This window comes from Corylus avellana, chromosome ca10 (genome assembly GCF_901000735.1).
Source record: "Corylus avellana chromosome ca10, CavTom2PMs-1.0".
In the NCBI taxonomy this organism is placed as follows: domain Eukaryota; kingdom Viridiplantae; phylum Streptophyta; class Magnoliopsida; order Fagales; family Betulaceae; genus Corylus; species Corylus avellana.
In genome coordinates this window covers 18,874,362-18,896,439 of record NC_081550.1, presented here as the reverse complement: position 1 = coordinate 18,896,439, position 22,078 = coordinate 18,874,362, and the positions used below count along the sequence as shown (strand labels likewise).

At 36.3% G+C, this 22,078-nt stretch overlaps 2 protein-coding genes, 1 long non-coding RNA gene and 1 pseudogene across 3 annotated transcripts; all 4 read right to left on the bottom strand.

Annotated features, from left to right (window-relative positions):
- Positions 1-4: 4 nt before the first annotated feature.
- Positions 5-3,097, bottom strand: LOC132163084 (receptor-like protein 6). The gene has a single exon (XM_059573281.1). The coding sequence runs from the start codon at positions 3,095-3,097 to the stop codon at positions 5-7; it is 3,093 nt and encodes a 1,030-aa protein (XP_059429264.1).
- Positions 3,098-6,434: 3,337 nt separating this feature from the next.
- On the bottom strand, positions 6,435-10,156 carry LOC132163533 (uncharacterized). The gene is made up of 2 exons (XR_009438315.1): positions 9,133-10,156; positions 6,435-6,801 (listed from the first exon to the last, which is right to left on the bottom strand). It is a non-coding gene; the product is annotated as an uncharacterized LOC132163533 (long non-coding RNA).
- A 1,085-nt stretch (positions 10,157-11,241) lies between these two features.
- LOC132163083 (transcription factor LUX-like) lies at positions 11,242-12,128 on the bottom strand (annotated as a pseudogene).
- A 4,439-nt stretch (positions 12,129-16,567) lies between these two features.
- Positions 16,568-19,536, bottom strand: LOC132163082 (receptor-like protein 6). The gene is made up of 2 exons (XM_059573279.1): positions 18,777-19,536; positions 16,568-18,690 (listed from the first exon to the last, which is right to left on the bottom strand). The coding sequence occupies exons 1-2, from the start codon at positions 19,534-19,536 to the stop codon at positions 16,568-16,570; spliced, it is 2,883 nt and encodes a 960-aa protein (XP_059429262.1).
- Positions 19,537-22,078: the final 2,542 nt, after the last annotated feature.

Below are 22,078 nucleotides of genomic sequence, written 5' to 3'. Positions count from 1 at the left end.
GATCTCATCTTCGACGACGTTCATTTCTAAGATATAGTTGAGGGAAGATCTTGAAAAGAATGTCATCAACATGTTTGGAGTACCATATCCTCCATCTCTTCCAAAACATAAGGGGCCCAATTACAATTCCGAAGCCAAAAACAAATCCCAGTTCAGCACTTATGTAATTCCACTCAATCACAATCCTAGAATTTGAATGAGATTCTTCATATGTTGGAGGTGGCTCCTCATATGTGCATTTTGATTTCAAAGGCAAACCACATAATCCTTTGTTTCCTTTAAAGGAATTTTCTAAAAATGTACCGAATTGCTTGGTGAATGGAATTTGCCCCACCAATTGATTGAACGAAAGGTTGAGAACGGATAAGAAATTAAGACCATCAGCAAGTTGCACAGGAATCTTACCAGAAAGCTCGTTGTTTGACAAATCCAGTGACTCAAGATTATTCAATTTCCCCAAAGATGGAGGGATTTGACCAGTCAAAGCATTATGCGACAGGTTGAGAATATATAGCAACGCGAGCCCTCCAATTTCTTCGGGAATAGGACCATCAAAATTGTTGCAAGAAAAGTCAAGGATGGTGAAGATAGTTTGGATGTCCACCAACTTCAATGCTAAACCTTTGATAGTACTTGTAACTGTATATCGATAACCATAGTCAAAGCTTCTTCCTTCGGTTCGTTCTTCCCTTGATTGGGCCACCACATCGTCCATCATTGCTGCCCAGTTAGATTGGGGGATTATTGGAAGCCTACCAGTAAAATTGTTTAAGGCTATATCTACAATTTGAAGCCATGGCCATGTAGCATTAGGGTTTAAATGAGTAATGGGCCCGTAAAATTTGTTATTCCTCAAAATAAGAACCTTCAAAAAAGTTATGCTCTTCAGGTAAAATGGGAAGATACCCTCGATATGGTTATTTCCAACATCCAAGTGCTTCAACGATGTGCAATTGGCCAAATATTTAGGTAACTCTCCTCCCAGTTGGTTTCCATTGAGACCTAAAAATTCTAACCAACAATAGTTTGGAAAACCCTCAGGAATGGTACCAATGAGATTATTTGTTCTCAAATCCAGTATCTGAAGAGTCATCCCACTCATCGAAATCAAGCATTCAGGAATTGTGCCACTGAGAGAATTATTGGACAGATCTAAAAGTAGAAGATGTGTGATGTTGCATATTGATCTAGGGATGCTCCCGTACAATTTATTACTTGAGAGAGAAAAAAATCTAGTGGAAGCAAGGGACTGACCTATGTTAGCTGGAATGGAGGAACGAAAATGATTCATCGAGAAATCCAAGTATTTGACAGATGAGATGATTGGGAGCTGCCCTTGGAGCTGATTTGAGTGCAGGTCTAGGGTGGAAAGAGAAAGATTGAGGATAGGTCCTTCCAAAGTCACCAGAAAATTATAAGAGAGATCTACGTCAGAAAGATTAGGATGTTTCCAGACCCAATTGGGTATCTCTCCATAGATTTGGTTGTCTGAAAGGTCTAGAAATGATAAACTGGATTGGTTTCTCAAGAAATCAGGAAATGTTTTCAACTTATTGTGTGAAAGATCAAGATAATAAAGATTTTTTAGCTTCGGAATCACACTAAGCTGCAAGGAGCTATTAAAGTGGTTTGAAGAAAGTGAGAGGAATTGAAGACCCTGAAGTTCCAAGAAAAATATGGGTAGTGGCCCTTCCAAATTGTTGTTACTCAAATCAATTCTTTCCAGCAAGCAGTGAGAAGAAATATTGTTGGAAAATTCCAAATTGTTGAAACCAGAAAATTGGTTCTTGGAAAGCCATACCTGTCGCAATGATGGAAGAGAAAACAGAGAAATTGGAATCGGGCCATTTAGTGAATTCTCACTCAAGTCGAGACGCTCTAGATTCTTGGTCATGCTGAAAATTGGAATTGATCCACCGAGATTATTGACAGACATGTCCAAATAGACCAATTTTGTGAGTCTTCCCATTGAGTTTGGAATTGATCCACTGAAACTATTGTGTGACATGTCCAAATGGACTAATTGTGTGAGGCTTGCTATTGTGTCTGGAATTGGTCCAATGAAATTGCAATTCCAAAGATTTATTGTTGACAACATTTTAAGGTGACCAATGGAAGGTGGCAATGTCCCTGAAAAATTTGTACCTGAGAGCTCCATGGTTTGAAGAGATCCATTTAGAGGAAATTCTGGCAAAGAACCTTCAAGTAGATCGTTATCTGACAAATCGAGCATTCGTAGGGTTGAAATTTGGAAGATCTTTTTTGGAAACTTTCCATTCAACCCAGAAGAGGTGACTTCCAAGGATGTCAAATTTTTGAAATCTGCAAAAAATTCTGGAACTGGAGCTGAAAAGTTGTTATCATTCAAACGAATAATTGAGAGGGAATGAAGATTCCGCAAGGAGGAATCAATCGGGCCAAAAAGATTGCAGGATGACAAGCTCAACACTCTCAAATTTGGGAGTGAAGATGATAAGGCCCGACACCACTCATTACCTGGAGCTGATATAAGTACACTATCAAGATTAAGTTCCATAAGCTCCGAAAGGTTTTGAATCAACACTTTAAAATTTGGATTCTCAAGATGAAGGTGATTGAAGTAATAAACGGAATAATCGGAAGATAAATCAAGAGTAACCAACCTTGTCAAGCGCGAAATCGCAATTGGAATCTGCCCTACAAAGTAAGCATTTGATAGATTCAAATAACTCAAATTCGCAAGCTTGTCAAACTCTGATGGAATCTCATGAGAATACTTGAAGTCGTTATAAGCCAAACTCAGGCTCTCGAGATGCTGAAGACTGAAAAGGCTGCTTGAATTGTCGAGTCCACCTGAGATGGATTCGTTGGTCAGGTCGAGACCAATAACACGGCCCTCGTTGCAGGTTACGCCTTCCCAAGAGCAACAATCAGCACTTTGATTCCACTTAACAAGTTTAGTGGACATAGTAGAATCAAACGTAAGATTGTTCTTCAATTGCAACAACAAGGACTGCTCATTGCGGAAACATGGGCTAGACACCCCAAAGACAGAAATGGTGAGGAAAAGTGAGTAAATGGCCATCAAGAAAAGCCATGAAAAGACCAGAAATCTCATTGGAGGCCGTTATAAGAGACACCCTTACAAATTACAAATGTAGAATGGAAGAGGTAGTGTTATTAATGGTGGATTCAGGAGGGTATTAATTTCTTTTGTGTGTCATTATATATATAGATGGGGGCTGTGGCCCCGAGCTCGTAACTAACTCACATGTTTCACATTCCCAAACAGTAAGCAAAAAATATAATGGTGGGAATGGATCAAGTGAGTAAAGTCCCATAAATAAGAGAAGGAGCTAATTAAACCCACCGCAAAGCAGTTTGCGTAAATTTGAATTTCTTTCTTTATTCTTTTAGTTTTCTGAGTAATTTGTTGGGGGTTTAATTAGCTCTGCCCAAACATTTTAAATTTTACTTAAATTTTCGAGATAAATAATCGTTTACTATGATAATAAAGTGAAAAAAAAAACCCATGAGTTTGAACCTTTTACCTTACCTAACCGTTTACTATATATATATTAAGAAGACTTGCTGGTCTTCCACGATCAAATGACGTCTTTGACACATCCAAAGAAGACTTGCAGGTCTTCCAGGATAAGGGGGTGTTTGGCAAATGGGATGGCTTAAACACTATAATTGATATAGATTAATGTGAAAAAAAATAAGAATGTTTAGTATAAAAAAAATGAAAAAGTGGTATAGAAAAGTGAAAAAGTTTTATTTTGTAGTGATTTTTTTATTTGAATAATAATAAAAAGTGAATGATTTGATATTAAAAGTGAAAAAAGTTAAAATGTTTTGATGTTAATTTTTTTGAAAAATCGTGATAAACAGTATTTGGGCCAACCCCATCCCATTACCAAACAAAGCCCAAATGACGTCTTTGACACGTCCAAAGAAGACTTGCAGGTCTTCCACGATCAAATGACGTCTTTGACACGTCCATGAGCAGGATTCCCATGCAGTAGCCTATTTCTGGTATAATTAATTAATATGACCATGAAACAATGGAAGGTGGGTGGTGCACTTCTATGAAATTACTCTACTCCTTTTCTTCTTCTAGGAATTATTGTTTTTTTCTTCTCTCTTTTTCTTGATTGTGATCTCTGTTTTTCCAATGTGAAAAGTTACAAAAGGAAAAGAAGATTGCCGCCTCAATTATTCAAGGTGCAGTAGGTAGGATCCTTATGAACGTGTGCTTCAAGTTAGCACATTCATCAAATTCAACACAAAATCAAATACGAAAAAAAACAATCCAATGCTCGTTTACAGTAAATTTCCTAGTCTTTAGTCATTTGATGATTTATTCGGTACTATGCTAACATGGCACTGCCAATCCATCCTCAGATCAGCCCATGTTAAAAAAAAAAAAAAAAAAAAAAGTACTGCTACATACGACACCATTATCTCACCTCCATCCTATTGTGGCAGTGTTCATCAACTTTTAAATCAGCTCTTATTAAAAAAAATAAAAATAAAAATAAAAAATAAAATAAAATAGTACTGCTATTTAGAAAACGGTTATATGTCAATCATATAACTGAGATGACGTAATAGCAAAAATCAACATTTTTATCAGTAAGTGCTTATAATTCTATGATATTTGTTCTATCAGATGTCTAAGACGAACATAATTACTTGGAATTCAATGATATTTGAGTATTTATGCAATTATGCTAATGATGGGTACTGCAATGAAGCAGTCGAGCCTTTCAATCACGATGGAGAAGGAAGAGGAAAAGAAGCTTGATCATCTGACTTTCACCCTGCTTCTCTTCTCACAGCATGTAGCCATGTTGAGATGGTTGAACTCTCTCACGTGTGCTGAGGCACAATAGAGTCGGATATTTAGTGCACCCGAATATTCGGGTAGGAGAAATGATTCAAAGCAGTTTGCGTGAGTCTGAATTACTTTCTTTATTCTTTTATTCTTCTAAGTACTTGGTGGGGGCTTACTTAGCTCCTGGCCAAACGTTTTAAGCTTTCATTAATTTTGCTTAAGCTTTTGAGATAAATAATCGTTCAATATGATATGAGATTAAAAAATCATGAGTTTCAACCAAGACTATAAACAGTTCAATAACTTCAATCCATTTACCTTACCTAACTAAGAACATTGGGTGCAAGTTTCTTTCAAGTCTTTTCTGGTCAAAAAAGCTGCTTTCTGCTTTCTATTTTTCTCTGATTCATCTAATTCAGTCATACCACATGGTGTGGAATCCACCTGAATTGGTCATACCACATGGTGTGGAATCCACCTGAATTGGCCACATCCGTGGACCGTGGACCGTCAACCCATTAGAGAATCCAAAGCTTAAAGCTATCACTTTTCACCGTGTAAATAGAAGGAAAAATAAAAAATAAAAAAATTAAGAAGACTTCTTGTCTTCCCACTATCAAATGAAGTCTTTGACACGTACATGAACAGGATTCCCATGCAGTAGCCTATTTCTGGTCTAATCAATATGACCATGAAACGGTGGAAGGTTGGTGGTGCATTTCTATCAAACTACTCCTCTTTTTCTTCTTCTACGATTTACTTTTTTTTTCTTTCTTTATTGTAATCTCTGTTTTTTCCAAATGTGAAAAGTTACAAAAGGAAAAGAAGATTTTCGAAGTGCAATTAGGTAGGATCCTTATCAACGTGTGCTTCAAGTTAGCACGACTCCGAATTCAACAAGAACTCAACATGAAAAGACAAATCAATGCTTGTTTAAAGTAAATTTCTAAGTTTTTAATCATTTTATGATTTATTCGGTACCATTCTGACATGAGACTGCCAATCCATCCTCAGATCAACCCATGTTAAAATAAATAAATAAATAAATAACGTTACATACAACACCATCATCCCACCCCCCTTCCATTGTAACAATGTCCATCAACCCTTGAATCAACCTTTATTAAGAAAAAAAAAATAGAAAAGAGTATTGTTATTTAGAAAACAGTTATACACATGCTATGTTGTACAACTGAAATGACATAACAGTAAAAATTAACATGATTATCAATAAGTGCTTGTAAATTGTAATTGGATGTCTTAGAGGAACATAGTTACTGAATTCAATGATATTTTAGTATTTATGCAATTACGCTAATCATGGGTACTGCAATGAAGCAATCGAGCCTTTCAATCAAGATGGAGAAGGAATTGGAAAAGAAGCTTCTTCATCTGACTTTCACACTTGCTTCTCTTCTCACAGCATGTAGCCATGATGGGATGGTTGAACTCTCACGTGTGCCAAGGCGCAACAGAGTCGGATATTTAGCGCACCCGGATATTTCAAGAAAATAGAAAATAACAGTAGGATATTTTGAAAAATATTTCAAAAAATCCTAAACCTCGTTACCATAGGATAATTCGAAGAATCTTAAACATTCTTGCAAATATTAAATGACAAAATAATTCTTCTCTCCTGATTTTATTCAGATTCTTTAAATAACTTTACAAGGATAAATAATATAAGATGAAATACTGGTGCTATCAGATCTCCTAATGTCAACCAATGAGCTATTTTTGTTTAGAAACCAACCAAAACTCAATTTATTCAACAATTGTTTATTAATCACGCTTCAGTCTGACATGCTTTTCAAGCACACTCAGCACTAATTGGGGGAAAAAAGGACTTCAAAGAGGTAAATCTCTATGGAGAGGTACACTGGTAGTCATCTTGATTGACAGCAATTGAGCAGAACTACCATTGGAGATGCCTTATTGACTCCAGCAAACTCCCTTTGGAATAAAATTGGAGCAACATATCTCTGCAAGTGAGGCATATACTGATGTAACTCACTATCAATCAATTGAAGATCCTTTTACACTAACCAACTGAATAATTGCAAAATGAAGCATGAATCTCAACTCAAACACATAATATATAAGAGAAGATTAATCAATTATTGTTCATCGAAAATGATCTTTTTAGTACCATTGAAACAAATGAGAGAAATTCACAGTGAAACAAATGAGGCATTTTCACTAATGCCTCTCCTCTGACTCTGCACTTCTATCAGAAGTGTTTAGACAAATTTCAAGCACTAGCATTTGGGAAGACTTCTGCATCCTCGCAGAAGTTGATTAGTCTGATATCTGGCCCTACAGATTCTTTAGTCCTTCCACAAAGCCTTGCTCCTGCAGAAAATGGATACTGCAGCAGGAGGTCTAGAACATAGGGTCTGCAGAGTTATTAAGTCTAACATTTCTAACTTGTACTGGTATCATACATTTGGCTTCAAAACCCCTGTAGTTCTTCTCAAGTTTTCAATCGTTTGACTCTTCCACGTTTCAGATATATGGGCAACCCATGATATGAATTTTGAAACTAACCATAGAGCCCATATGCAGAGATGTTGTGAGCACAACAGATGTGGGAAATCACAGAACACACCTGTAGAGAACTTAAGCTAATCCCAAATGATCTGCCTACTAATCCAATATTCATTTCTCTTTCCTCAAACTGAATTCATCTCATAAGCTTGGAAGTTCAACAAAGCTAACTCACTACTTTTTTTTTTCTTTTTATCTTTGAAAGATCATAGTGAAGCAGGCAAGAACATTAGAGGTATCAACAGGAACTAGACGAACAATCTCAATCGCTACATCATCTTTTGGACAAGAGAATAGTCTTAATGAAACAAAATGGGAAAAAGTGTCAGATAGTAAAATTCAAAATGATGAACAATGGTTCAAAAACACATCGGTCTATTTTGTAGATTACAGTAATTAAACTTCCAAGTTATCTATCTTTCACATTTATAAAATTATAAACTACTACAAAAATTAATGGCATGCGAAAACAAAAGCTCTTCTCCAACAAACGCAAGATAGATTCAGATTCTAAAACTCTATTCACCTAATCAATCCTACAAAGGCTATTTTCCTAAAATGGCAAAAAGGATTATGCTAAATGATTGTTTTAGCTAAAAGGTCAAATATGCCAGTATAATTGCGTAGGGAGAAGAACAAGAAATCTTCTTGAGATTAAAATGATGTGCATAGGTGATAGGTCTGTAAACAAAGAGAGCTGCTCATGAATAGGCTCAGTCTCAGTTCATTTAATAAATAAGCTGACTGTGAACACAAAATTAAGTTTGATTATTAAACAAGCCATACTTGTATAAACTTCATTTTTAATATTTTATAGTATTATTTTAATTTTGTAATGTGAATACTTTAAAAGATAAAATGGGAATTATCTTCGTAAAATGATGGATATAGCTTGAATTATTATTTTTGTGAGCCTTAATATATATGTGTGTGTGCGCGCATGCGCGCATAATGAATTTATATACATACTATAAATTAACATACATATAGACTCAAGATTTGATTGTTTAAGATTCAAGTTCATTTATTTAATTGAATCAAATGATAAATTCTTGACAATAATTAATTAACTAATTATTAGTATGGATTTACGAAAAAATAAAAAATAAACAATTGTGATATTTACTTCATATAAGGAATAAATAAGTTAATTGAGAAGCTTGTGAACAAGCTCGAGTTCATTCAAAAAATAAATAAACCAAGCTAGAACAGATTATCTACTTTTGTCATAAGCTCAAACTCAACTCATGTTCAAAATAAAATTAAAGGAATCGACTTTAACATTCAATATTCAATTCGACTCGGCTCGATTATAGCCTTGATGCGCATAATGAGCAAAACTCAATTCAGTTATTGCACTTGTAATTGTAGAGAACTTTTACCTAAAAGTTCAAACACTACGAAAATAGAAACACATGCAAAGCAAGGACTGAAGTTTGAAAGTTTGCATTCAAAACATTGTAAACATTTCATGATTATCCTAGAACATTTTCTCTCAGCTGCCCCAAAGTCACAACTAATTACTAATATAGATATAAACCAAACATTATGAATCTTAAAATAGCCTTAAGAGTCAAGACCCACGGAGTTGAAAACAAATGGCCTAAGCAGGCCATTGGTTCAAGGCATTCCAGAATCCCATGAAAGATCACCTACATTTCCACAAATAAGATGCTTGGAATGTGGGCTTTCCTCATTTGGCTTGCTATTTAATGTTCCATTCTGTGAAACTAAAACATGTTTTATCTAAGTTCTCAAAGATGCACCTATGCTGGAGACAGTGGCCGGCAGGTGGCTGACACAGTGATCAGGGAAGATGACTATGCAGGTGGCCGTTGGAGGTGACCAACAGGTGGTGGTCGGCAAATGATGGCCGAAATCATGGAAACTAAGTGGGAGCATTTAGACATGACACAGTTGACACTACCCAACATTCGCACCAGGTATGAATCTCAGAATGTCACAAAATGCGAGAATGTAATACCTACAAAAATATCAGATTGCTAGAATTTTCGGTACAAAACCAGACACGTATATGGGAATACTCGCAGATTCCAGAACGCAATATGGGATTCCTGCCAAGATTTCTTGAACCAAACGGTCCCTAAAGTGGCTCCTCCAATACTTATAAATTAGCACTTAGGAAAATAAATGCATAACAGAGCAGATGATATAGCTCTCTCAAATAAGTCTATGTTTGGTAATGTCTCTGAAAACATTTTTCTTAGACGAAAACACACTTTTTTAAAAACCATTAACAAACAACTTAAAACACAAAATACTTTGTACAGAACTTTTCACGCCTTATAAAAATATTTTGACAAAACAAGTGCTTAATTTTTTCAGGTGTAGAGAGTAATTTATTATGTAAGATTTTTTTTTTTAATTTATTATGTAAGAATTTCTTTTCAAAAAAAAAAAAAAAAAAGTGACCGTGTGACCACCTTCAGCGGAGGAGAGGGTAGCCAGGCGGCCACCACGACAAACTTGGGGTGCCAACGTGGCCACCCCGACCTGATTGGGGTGGCCATGAGACATCCCTCTCCTCCAAAGAGAGAAGCCACACAGGCAGTCTCCTTTTACTAAAAAAAAAAATTGTTTTCTTCCTATAAGCAAGAAGTCAGTTATACATTTCCTTGTATTTTCTCAAAATATGAAGTTGTACCCCCACAAAAAAAAATTTCTCAAATGTAGACTCACCAAAAAACACTTATCGCTTTTATATCACATCAAACCCACTGCTCTACCAAGAATCTCAAAATAGCCAAGTTTATAGAGCGACAGTATGTTACTAGCCTGGTTCATACGAAATTCCAAGTCATCTAGGAGTATGGATTCAAAGTATCTCCATATAATTCCTAAGAACACCTCCCACGTCTGTGAGGTTCAAGATTACCAATGAAGCAACCTTATAGGTTGAGTTGCAAGGGCTTAGCTTCAACAAAAGTTTGCTCAACTTCTGAATCTACACAAAAACATACTGTAAATAATCTGAAAGTCTTATGCAGACAGTAACTGAAAACCATATCACATATAATAAACTAAAAGCAAGTGTTGAAACCCCCAGAACTGACAGCTAACTCACTTTTGCTAATAAGCTTTCTATCGACTCTTTGCTTTTCTGCTGAAAAATAAGGTTTTTAATAGTCTCAAGAGAATAAAATTTAAAAATCATAGTAAAGATTAAGAATGAATTTTATTGCTTGGTGTGAACTAGATAGCCTCAAAATAATAAACCACAATCCCCTGCTCCTATCCGGAAACTAAAAACAGCCATATATACTGAGCCAGAGTGTGTTACTTAGCCTGATTCATACGAAATCCCAAGACATATAGGAGAATCGATTTGAAGTGTCTCGATATAATTCCTAAGAACATCTCCCACATCTGTGAGGTTCAAGATTACCAACGAAGTAACCTTATAGGTTGAGCTGCAAGCTTTAGCTTCAACCGATTTGCTCAACCTCTCAATCTACACCAAAAACATACCATAAATAATCTGAAAGTCTTATGCAGACAATAACTGAATACAAGATCACATACAATAAACTAGCAGCAATTGTTGAAAACCCCAGAATGTGGCTATAAGTGCTCGAACTGTTATTTCCATAATTAAAGGAAAAAAAAAAATCAAGAGACACACTTCAGAGGAATGTTACCATCTGTCGGCACATAAATACTGCTATGGTAGAAATACTTATTTCCCAATTAGGAAATGACAAAAAAGAACCTAACAGTAAATGGGAACTGGTAAGTGCAGGCCCAATGACTTGGAAGGCATTCCACTTGCACTTTCCTCCTATCATCATTTACAACCAAATGATAGGCAATGTGCCAATTGCAATTTGTTCCAACATGCTAGGACAAAATGGAGCAAAAATAAAAGCATGGGCACCATTTTTGGTAATCCACTTTAATTAGCCATCAAATTTGAGAGAAACAAAATGTAGTAAAACTAGTAGCATACTTAAAAACGCAGTACAGTCATATCTACTATTCATAGGTAGTCCTAGCTCTTTTTCACCCAAATACAAGCTCACACTAAATAATCAAATCTCATGAAGATCAAGAACCTCACCTCTCTCTACTCTTGATTAGACCCAACATGAGGATGGTATGACCAATCCCTCTGCTGCATCATACCGTACACACCATGCGACTCAAACCCGTGATTCCCCACTGGCATACCCATATGCCCGACCCAGAGAACCGGCATCTGCATCATCGGCGGCGGATATGGCATAGGAATCTGCATATGCGCTCCGGTTTCGTGTTGCGGAACTGGCGTCGATGCAAACAGCTGGTGGTCGGACGTCGAAGAGGCCATGCCGGAGGGGCCCACCTCGCCGGGCAACCCGTGCATTCTCTTCAGGTAAAGCCGGTACTTCTGGAGGTGGCTCGCCACGTTCTCGCAGGTCAGGCCCTCCACTTTCATCAGTTGCATGATCGTTTTGGGCACCGCGTTCTTGATCCCCAGGTGGCCCACCACATCCACGAATCGCTTGTGCAGCTGCGGAGTCCACACCAAATGCGGCCGCTTCAGGGTCCGCGCGGTCTACGACGGGTCGTCGCTCGCGTTCTCCGCTCAGAGTGCTGAATCGGCCTCGAGCTCCCCGCAGTCGATCCTTCTAGTCTTTCTCCTAGCCACCCTCTTTGTTAGGGGGTGGCTAGCAGCCACCTTGGTCAAAGTGGTGGAGCCATCCCTCAAGCCACCCCCTAACAAAGAGGGTGGTTGTGAGCAACCATGGTGATGGTATAGCATTTTTTCTGGCTTTCTTTCTTTTTCTTTTTTCTTTTATTTTTTTATCTGAGAGGCATAATTTTGTTTTCATAACATTTCTAAAAAACAAAAAATACTGACGGAGGTCTCAAATTTAGAATAACTTAAGCATTTAAGCTCAGGTCTTAAATCTATCAAATCGAAAAATGGAATCTTAAATTCAAAATGACAAAAAGTATAGAAGGTTGATGGCCTGATTTCCCTTATTTATTGTAGTACAAGATAAACTGCCAAGAAAACCTATAAAAATTAAAGATTTCTACCTTCTTCCTTTAAAATATCCGAACACACAACAATAAGAAACGAGAGTATGCTGATGCTATCAGGAATGTAAGTCAAAATTATGGGAAGCAAGTTGAGATCACCAAAGGATGATCAATTAGTTCCTCATGCTAGCCCAACATGGCAAATATCATTTTGTGGCGAGGAGCTGTGCGCGCTTAAAGTCTTGCAGCATATAAATAGTTACTGACTTCTAGACAGGTGCTCTTATTTAAGTGAAATGGAGATTGCTAAACTCACCAAAAATGAACATTTAAACAAAAACAAGCTCTTTGGTAACCAAATATCTTTGGCTGGTTTGTACGTAGAAGGAGCTTTTGTATAAGCTTAGTCCCTACCGATGGCTTCCTAGAGACTTTCAGAACTTATGTATTACAAACAACAAACAAGACATACGAAAATTGTACACCCCAACTTGGAGAAATAATTAGTCAGCCTCTGCGAGAGTACATCCAGTGCAGTAAACCATCAAACTACATATTTTTTTCTAAAAAAAAAAAATAATAATAATAATAATAATAATAATAATAAAAAAGGACAACAACAACAACAAAATATACGATTTCTTACCCATTCCAAATTTCTGCATTGGGGAGAAGGGAGAGGGGAGGGGAGGTGCATGGCACAGATAAACTGGAACACAGACTGTAGCCACTTTTATTCCTCTTTCTACTAGAACCCACCTCAATCTTACATATCTAAAGAATTTGCAGAGGTCTTCTCTGAAATTACAAACTATAATTAATTACTTCTGCTGAGCTTCGTAGTCCAAATTGATCACTCATCATTTCTTCCTCATGGATGGCATATTGGATTTATTTATTGGAGATTCCCTTTGGCTAAATGTGTCATAATTGTGTGGTTGGTTTTCTCTCAACTATAAACTTTCATTGCCATCCTTAGAGAGGTCCTTAATATTTCGAAGGTAACCAAACCTAAAATTCCTTACTTTTTTCACCTAATTATTTATGACTATATCCTAATAGGATAGAACTGACACCTCCAATGATTTCACCTTCACTTTTTCTTTTTGATAAGTATTTCAGATTCAATTTTTTGACCATGAAAAGCAAAAATAAAAGAAAATGGTCTGACATAACCAAAAAAAAATTCATCAGCAATCAATAAAAACCATTAAAAAAAAAAAAAAAGATAAAGATAGAGCCTTAATTATGTACAGTATCCATTTGATCAGAACTCAAAATTACCCAATAAAAATCCTCTACTTAGAATTATAAGCACCAAAATCCCATGTAAACCATAAACAAGAATGTAAAACACAGGTTGGATTAAGTGCTTAATACAGAAATTTACCTCCTTATTGACATCTGGGTGATACTTTAGAGCAAGTTTACGATAAGCCCTTTTGATTTCACCCGGAGTTGCAGAGGGAGACACCCCCAATACCTCATAAGGAGACTCTCTGCGACTCGCTCTCAAAGGGGAAATACTTCTTCTTCTTGTTTTCTGCTTGTAATTCCAGAAGCTGCAGATGGGTATCGAAGATTTGGTTTGGTTTTGCAAAGAGAGAAGCGAAAGGTGAGGAAGAGATCTGAAGCAGAGGTGAGAGAAACAGGGGATGGTGGTGTCACTGGTGTGTGGTGTTAGAGGTAGAGCCAATCCATGCATGTTCGTCAAGTAATCTGTGAATCTTTGCTCGCTCGTGTCAATGAAGACTCTCGTTGAGACATGTTCTTTCACTATTGGTCCGGTTTTTTTTTTATGTGGCCTTCCTATTATAGATCACAATGCACAACCACCATCGATGGTCAGAAATGGTCGTGAACAGTAGCCTATCTTTCAGTGAACAATTTATTGAGCAAGCTACTCTTCAGTCTTCACATTTATTATTAAACCGGTTTTAAGTGTTATTTTTAAGAGTAATTTTTTCATATCCATTTAACATGACGTTGTGTGATTAATTTTTTTTTAAAAGTAATTAACATGAAAATTACTTAAAACACGCTATGTTAATTAACAATAAATAAATATAAAGATTAACATTATGCTTATTTGGTTGCATTGTATCTAGGGCTGTTAAGTGAGCGAAGCGTCTCGCGAGCAAGCTCGGGCTCAGCTCGCATAAGCTCGGCTCATGCTCGACTCGAATATTAAATGAAGCACTTCATGAACACAAATCCTAGTTCGAATATTAAACGAAGCAAGCTCGGCTCGACTCGGCTAAGCTCGTGAACAGCTCGTATAAGCTCGAGTGTGTGTATATATATATATATATAAACTAAGTAATACATAATTAATTATAAATCTCATAATTATTAAAACCTTAAAATTGCATTTATATTTAAGCGTTAGAGAATGAAAAATTTTAGACCCTTCGTGATCAAAGAGAGAGAGCAATCATTAAAAAGACCTCGATTCAATTAGAGCATATCCAAACGAAAGGAAGAAGAATCAAGCAGAAACTATTGAGGGAGATTGCGAAAGACATAAACTATTGAAGAATCAAACAGACCCAAACACTATCACTACCTGTCTGGTGAGTGAGAGTGAGAGAGTGGGAAATGAGAGTTTAAGTAGAAGATCCGTTGTGACTGGTGAGGCGGATTGAGAGAGAAACGTTAAAAAAATATTTTTTTGTAGGGGGTGTTGTCCCAATGCAGTTTGAATGCAACATGTTAACTTGTCTCACATTGTTAAAAAAACATTAATCTCCAAGTTTGCTTATCTATAAAAGGATGCATATCCTCTCTCTTTGAAACCAAATGCCTTGCTGTATTGACTCAGGCTCCATACTCGACTAGTTAGGCTAAGCAAATGCTCATATGCAAACTAACTTCTTAAGCCGTTTAAGAGTACTTGAAGTTAAAAAAAAATTTAAAAACAAAAACATTAAATATAAGAGCCAGCTCGCGAGCTGGCTCGGCTCGACTTATTATTAGCTCGAGCTCGATTTTTTTGGCTCGCCCTTAAGGTCGACTCGAGCTCGAGCTCGAGTAAAATTTAAACGAGCCAAGCCTGAACAAGGGAAGCTCGCTCAAGCTCGGCTCGTTTACACCCCTAATTGTATCTTATGTCATGAATATTAAACTTCACATAACATTCGTACTGTATTAATGTGGTAAGGTTAATAGTCCTTATATCAGCATTGTTTTTTTCTTAAAAAAATAATAATAAATAAAAATGAAAATAAAAATCTAAGAGCTACTTGCCTAGCCCTTGCCATGTCAGCATAATGTGATCGTGGAATGAAGTATAACATTATTTTATTTAAAAATTGAGAAAAAGTAAGTCTATTTAGTATATGGTTATCTGACTATCATACAATTTAATAATGTTGCACTAAAAATCAGTTATTATATCAGTATTTGTAAATTTTTTTTTTAAAAAAAAGAAATTAATGGTTAATTTTTACTACCACGTCATTTTAGTTGAATGACAATCATATGTCTGTCTATTAACTAGCATTGCTCGAAAAATGTTATTCTTTCTTGACACCACAATTATATTATGCTACGTGGCATGAGCAAGTAGCCCTTAAATCAGTCTTTATTTAAAAAATAAAATCGAAAACTCAAGGGCTACTATAACCCATGCCACATCAGCATAATATAATTGAAGTGTGAAGTATAAGTTTAATTTTTTTAAAAAAATTATATAAAGTAGCAACATATACATACCATTAAACACCTGAAATTTAATCTAAACTATAAAATAAAACTCCTTCGATCTTTTTACTTAAGATGGAACTTATTTAAAGAGTCTAAACTACCAACAAAATGCCAGTGTACACAAGAATGGCCGTACATGTCATCTTGCACTTTTGGTCTGAGGGCGATTATATATGAGCACTGACCAAGGCAAATTTCACAGTATGACTAATTTACTTCCTCATCACATGTGTGTCTCATAGGTAGTCCAGAAAATATAACATCAGGCAAGTACTTCACTAACGTTATAACTTAAACCTTAAGACAATGCTTGCATCCTATATTCTTACACATCCAATTACATGGATCCATTTTTTATTTTACTACACACACACACACTATATATATATATATATATATATATATATATATATATATATATATATATAAAATCAGAAAAACAAGGGTCAATCATCATAAACCCATCTGCATTATACCTGATAATCATGACTAGTGCCTCAGCTCCATATCTCATCTTCGATGATGTTCATTTCTGAGATACAGTTGAGGGAAGATCTTGAAAAGAATGTCATCAACATGTTTGGAGTACCATATTCTCCATCTCTTCCAAAACATAAGGGGCCCAATTACAATTCCAAAGCCAAAAACAAATCCCAGTTCAGCACTTATGTAATTCCACTCAATCACAATCCTAGAATTCAAATGAGATTCTTCATTTGTTGGAGGCGATAATCGTGGCTCCTCATATATGCATTTTGATTTCAAAGGCAAACCACATAATCCTTTGTTTCCTTTAAAGGAATTTTCCGAAAATGTACCAAACTGCTTGATGAATGGAATTTGCCCCACAAATTGATTGAATGAAAGGTTGAGAACTGATAGGAAAATAAGACCATCGGCAAGTTGCACATGAATCTTACCAGAAAGCTTGTTGCTTGATAGGTCTAGTGATTCAAGATTACTCAATTTTCCTAAAGATGGTGGAATTTGACCCGTCAAAGTATTATGCGACATGTTGAGAATATATAGCAATGTGAGTTCTCCAATTTCTTCAGGTATAGGACCATGAAAATTGTTGCAAGAAAAGTCAAGGGTGGTGAAGATAATTTGGATATCCACCAACTTCAATGGTGAGCCTTTGATAGTAATTGTAACTGTATCTTGATAACCAACGATGATTGTCTCTACCATTTCATCCAATTGTGATTGGCCCTCCTTATCCTCATGGTCCATCATTGCCATCCAATTAGACTGGGGAATTATCGGAAGCCTACCAGTAAAATTGTTTAAAGCTATATCTACAATTTGAAGTAGTGGCCAAGTAGCATTAGGGTTTAAATGAGCAATGGGCCCATAAAATTTATTAGATCGCAAAACAAGAATCTTCAACATAGATGTGTTCTTCAAGTAAAATGGGAAGGTGCTCTCGATATGGTTGTTCCCAATATCCAAGACCTCCAACCAGATGCAGTTGGCCAAAGATTTTGGTAACCCTCCTTCTAGTTGGTTCTTATTGAGAGCTAAAGTGTGTAAACCACAATAATTCGGAAATGCATCAGGAATTGTGCCATTGAGGTTGTTTATCATTAGATTCAGCACCGTAAGTGTATCAGTCCTCTCAATCAAGCATTGGGGAATTGTGCCACTGAAAGAATTATTAGATAGATCTAGAACTTCAAGATTTGTAACATTGCATATTGATCTAGGGATGCTCCCATTGAATTTATTACTAGAAAGAGACAAGAGTGTAGTGGAAGCAAGGGATTGACTGAAGCTTACTGGTACAAAGGAATGGAAATTATTGCTCGAGAAATCCAAGTTAAAGACATATGAAATAACTGGGAGTTGCCCTTGGAGCTGATTGAAGTGAAGGTTTAGGCTATAAAGAGAAAGATTGAGGATGGGTCCTTCCAAAGTTACCAAAAAATTATAAGAGAGATCTAGGTCATAAAGATAATGAAGTTTCCAGACCCAATTGGGTATCTCTCCATAGATTTGGTTGTCTGAAAGGTCTAGACATATTAAACTAGATTGGTTTCTCAAGAAATCAGGAAATGTTTTCAACTTGTTGTGTGAAAGATCAACATGAACAAGATTTTTTAGCTGCTGAATGACACCAAGCTGCAAGGAGCTGTTAAAGTGGTTTGAAGAAAGTGAGAGGGTTTTAAGACCTTGAAGTTCCAAGATAAATATGGGTATTGGCCCTCCCAAATTGTTGCTACTCAAATCAAGCGTTTCCAGCAGGTGAGAAGAAATGTTGGAAAATTCGTTGATTTGACCAGAAAATTGGTTGTTGGAAAGCTGTAATTTCCGCAACGATGGAAGAGAAAATAGACAAATTGGAATCTGGCCACTTAGTGAATTCTCACTCAAGTCAAGAATCCTCACATTCTTGGTCGTGCTGAAAAGTGGAATTGATCCATTGAAACTATTGTATGACATGTCCAAAGAGACTAATTGTGTGAGGTTTGCCATTGAATTTGGAATTGATCCAATGAAATTGCATCTCCGAAGATGTATTGTTGACAACATTTTCAGGTTACCAATAGAAGGTGGTAATGTCCCGGAAAATTTTGTTTTGCTAAGCAGCATGGTTCGAAGAGATCCATTAGGAGGAAATTCTGGCAAAGAACCTTCAAGCAGTTTATTAAATGATAAGTCAAGCATTTGTAGCGTTGGAACCTGAAAATCCTTTTCGGAAATTTTCCATTCAACCCACTAGCAGATAAATGTAAGGATGTCAAATTTTTGAAATCTGCAAAAAAATCTGGAACTGGAGCAGAAAAGTCATTACCATTCAAACGAATAATTGAGAGGGACTTAAGATTCCGCAAGGAGGAATCAATAGGGCCTGAAAGATTGCAGACTGACAAGCTCAACACTCTCAGATTTGGGAGTGAAGATGATAAGGCCTGACACCATTCATTGCCTTGCTCAGACATAAGTACATCATCAAGATGAAGTTCCATAAGCCCCGAAAGGTTCTGAATGAGCATATTTAAATTTGGATCCTCAAGATTAAGGTTATTGTAAGATAAATCAAGAGTAACCAACCTTGTTAAGCGTGAAATCGCAATAGGAATCTGCCCTTCAAAGCCAGCATTTGATAGATTCAAATAACTCAAATTCGCAAGCTTGTCAAACTCTGATGGAATCTCATGATACTTGCTGAAATCGTTACAAGCCAAACTGAGGCTCTGGAGATGCTGAAGACTGAAGAGGCTGCTTGAATTGTTGAGTCCACCCGTGATGTATTCATCAGCCAGGTCGAGACCAATAATACGCCCCTCGTAGCAGGTTACGCCTTCCCAAGAACAACAATCAGCACTTTGATTCCACCGAGCAAGTTTTGTGGACATAGCAGGATCGAATGTGAGGTTGTTCTTCAATTGCAGCAACAAGGACTGCTGATTGCCGAAACATTGGCCGGCAGACACCCCAAAGACACAAATACTAAGGAAAAGTGAGCATATGGCCATTAAGAAAAGCCATGAAAAGACCAGAAATCTCATTGGAGGCCGTTATAAGAGACACCCTTTACAATATAGAATGGAAGAGGTGGTGCTATTAATGGTGGATTCAAGAGGGTATTAATTTCTTTTCTGTACGATTATGTGTGTGTGTGTATATATATATAGATGGGGGTTGTGGCCCCGAGTACATACAGTAAGCAGAAAATATAATGGTGGGAATGGATCAGGCGACTAAAGCTCCATGAACACGACTTTTTGACCTCTGACTCTGAGTCTTGGCCGACCAAATAGAGAGTGTGGAATGGGAGATAGAAGAAGAAGAAGAAGAAGAAGCAGCGAAGTAGGAGAAGTGATTCAAAGCAGCCTGCTTGAGTCTGAATTTCTTTCTTTATTCTTTTATTCTTCTGAGTACTTTGTGGGGGGTTTACATAGCTCCGGGTCAAACATTTTAAATTTTCATATAATTTTGCTTTAAGTCTTTTGAATAAGTGGTCGTTTAATATGATATCAGATAAATTTGAAATATGACTAGAAATAGTTCAATCCATTTACCTTATCTAACCAAGAAAATTAGGTGCAAGTTTCTTTCAAGTCTTTTCTTGTCAAAAAAGCTGCTTTCTGCTTTCCATTTTTCTTTGATTCATCTAATTCAGTCACACCACATGGTGTACAATCCACCTGAATTGGCCACATCTGTCGACCGTCAACCCATTACAGAATCCAAATCTTAAAGCTATCACTTTTCACCGTGTAAATAAATAGAAGGAAAAAAAAAAAAAACAAAGAAAATTAAGAACTTCCCACTATCAAATAATGTCTTTTACACGTCCATGAGCAGGATTCCCATGCAGTAGCCTATTTCTTGTCTAATTAATTAATATGACCATGAAACGATGGACGGTGGGTGGTGCACTTCTATGAAATTACTCTACTCCTTTTCTTCTTCTATGAATTACTTTTCTTTTTTTTTCTTTCTTTATCGTTTTCTTGATTGTGATCTCGGTTTTTCCAATGTGAAAAGTTACAAAAGGAAAAGAAGATTGCCGCCTCAATTATTCAAGGTAGGTAGAATTCTTATGAATGTTTGCTTCAAGTTGGCACAACCTTCAAATTCAACACAAAAAAAACAATCCAATGCTCGTTTAAAGTAAATTTCTAAGTTTTTAATAATTTAATGATTTATTCGGTAGTATTATGACATGGCATTGCCAATCCATCCTCAAATAAGCCCATGTTTAAAAGAAGAAAACAAAAAAAAAAAAAGGTAATGCTACATACAATACCATCATCCCACCCTCATCCCATTGTGGCAGTGTCCATAACTCTTAAATCAGCCCTTAAAAAAAAAAACAAAAAAAAAAAATGGTATTGCTATTTAGAAAAATGTTAGTTTGTTATACGTCCGTCATGCAACTGAGATGACAGTAACAATAAAAATCAACATTATTATTGACTTTCAACTCAAGTCTTTTAATTTTACTTAAATTTTTTAGATAAGTAATTATCTAATATGGTATTAGAGGCAAAAATTATGAGTTCAAACCCGCATGCATGTCTTCACTTTTCACCGTGTAAAAGGATGAAAAGAAAGAAAGAAAGAAAGAAAATTAAGAAGACTTGCAGGTCTTCCACGATCAAATGATGTCTTTGACACGGCCATGAGCTGGATTTCCATGCAGTAGCCTATTTCTTGTCTAATCAATATGACCATGAAACGGTGGAAGGTCGGTGGTGCACTTCTATCAAACTACTCCACTTATTTATTTATTTATTTTTTGTGATTTCTGTTTTTCCAATGTGAAAAGTTACAAAAGGAAAAGAAGATTGCCGCCTCAACTATTAAGGTGCAGTAGGTATGAATGTGCGTTGGCACGATTTCCGAACTCAACATGAAAGGACAATTCAATGCTTGTTTAAAGTAAATTTTTAAGTCTTTAATCATTTTATGATTTATTCGGTACTATGTTGATATGATACTATCAATCCATCCTTAAATCAATCATTGTTAAAAATAAAAATAACGCTACATATGACACCATCATCCCACCCCCATCTCATTGAAGTGGTGTTCAACCCTTGAATCTGCTTTTTTTTAAAAATAAAATAAAATAAATAAAAGCAAAAAGAGTTGTTATTTAGGAAACCATTATACGACTATCATACTATTGAGATGACATGAGTCACACGACAATAAAAACCAACATTTTGATCGGTAAGTGCTTGTAATTCTATGATATTTGTTCTATCGGATGTCTAAGAGGAACATATTGTTGCTTGGAATTTAATGATATTCGAGTATTTATGCAATTATGCTAATCGTGGGTACGGGTACTATAATGAAGCAATCGAGCATTTCAATCAAGATGGAGAAGGAAGAGGAAAAGAAGCTTGATCATCTGACTTTCACACTGCTTCTCTTCTCACAGCATGTAGTTGTGTTGCCGGTTGGAATGGTTGAACTCTCTTAAGCGTGCTGAGGCACAACAGAGTCAGATATTTAGCACACCCGAATATTTCGAGGAAATAGAAAATAACACTATAATATTTT

What these genes read in the sequence shown, in the direction of transcription:
- LOC132163084 (XM_059573281.1), bottom strand. Translation starts at nt 3,097, where the DNA reads ATGAGATTTCTGGTCTTTTCATGGCTTTTCTTGATGGCCATTTACTCA.
- LOC132163082 (XM_059573279.1), bottom strand. Translation starts at nt 19,536, where the DNA reads ATGGCCATATGCTCACTTTTCCTTAGTATTTGTGTCTTTGGGGTGTCT. An exon ending in ATCCTTACATTTATCTGCTA is followed by an intron (nt 18,691 to 18,776) that starts GTGGGTTGAATG and finishes AACTGCTTGAAG; the next exon opens with GTTCTTTGCCAGAATTTCCT.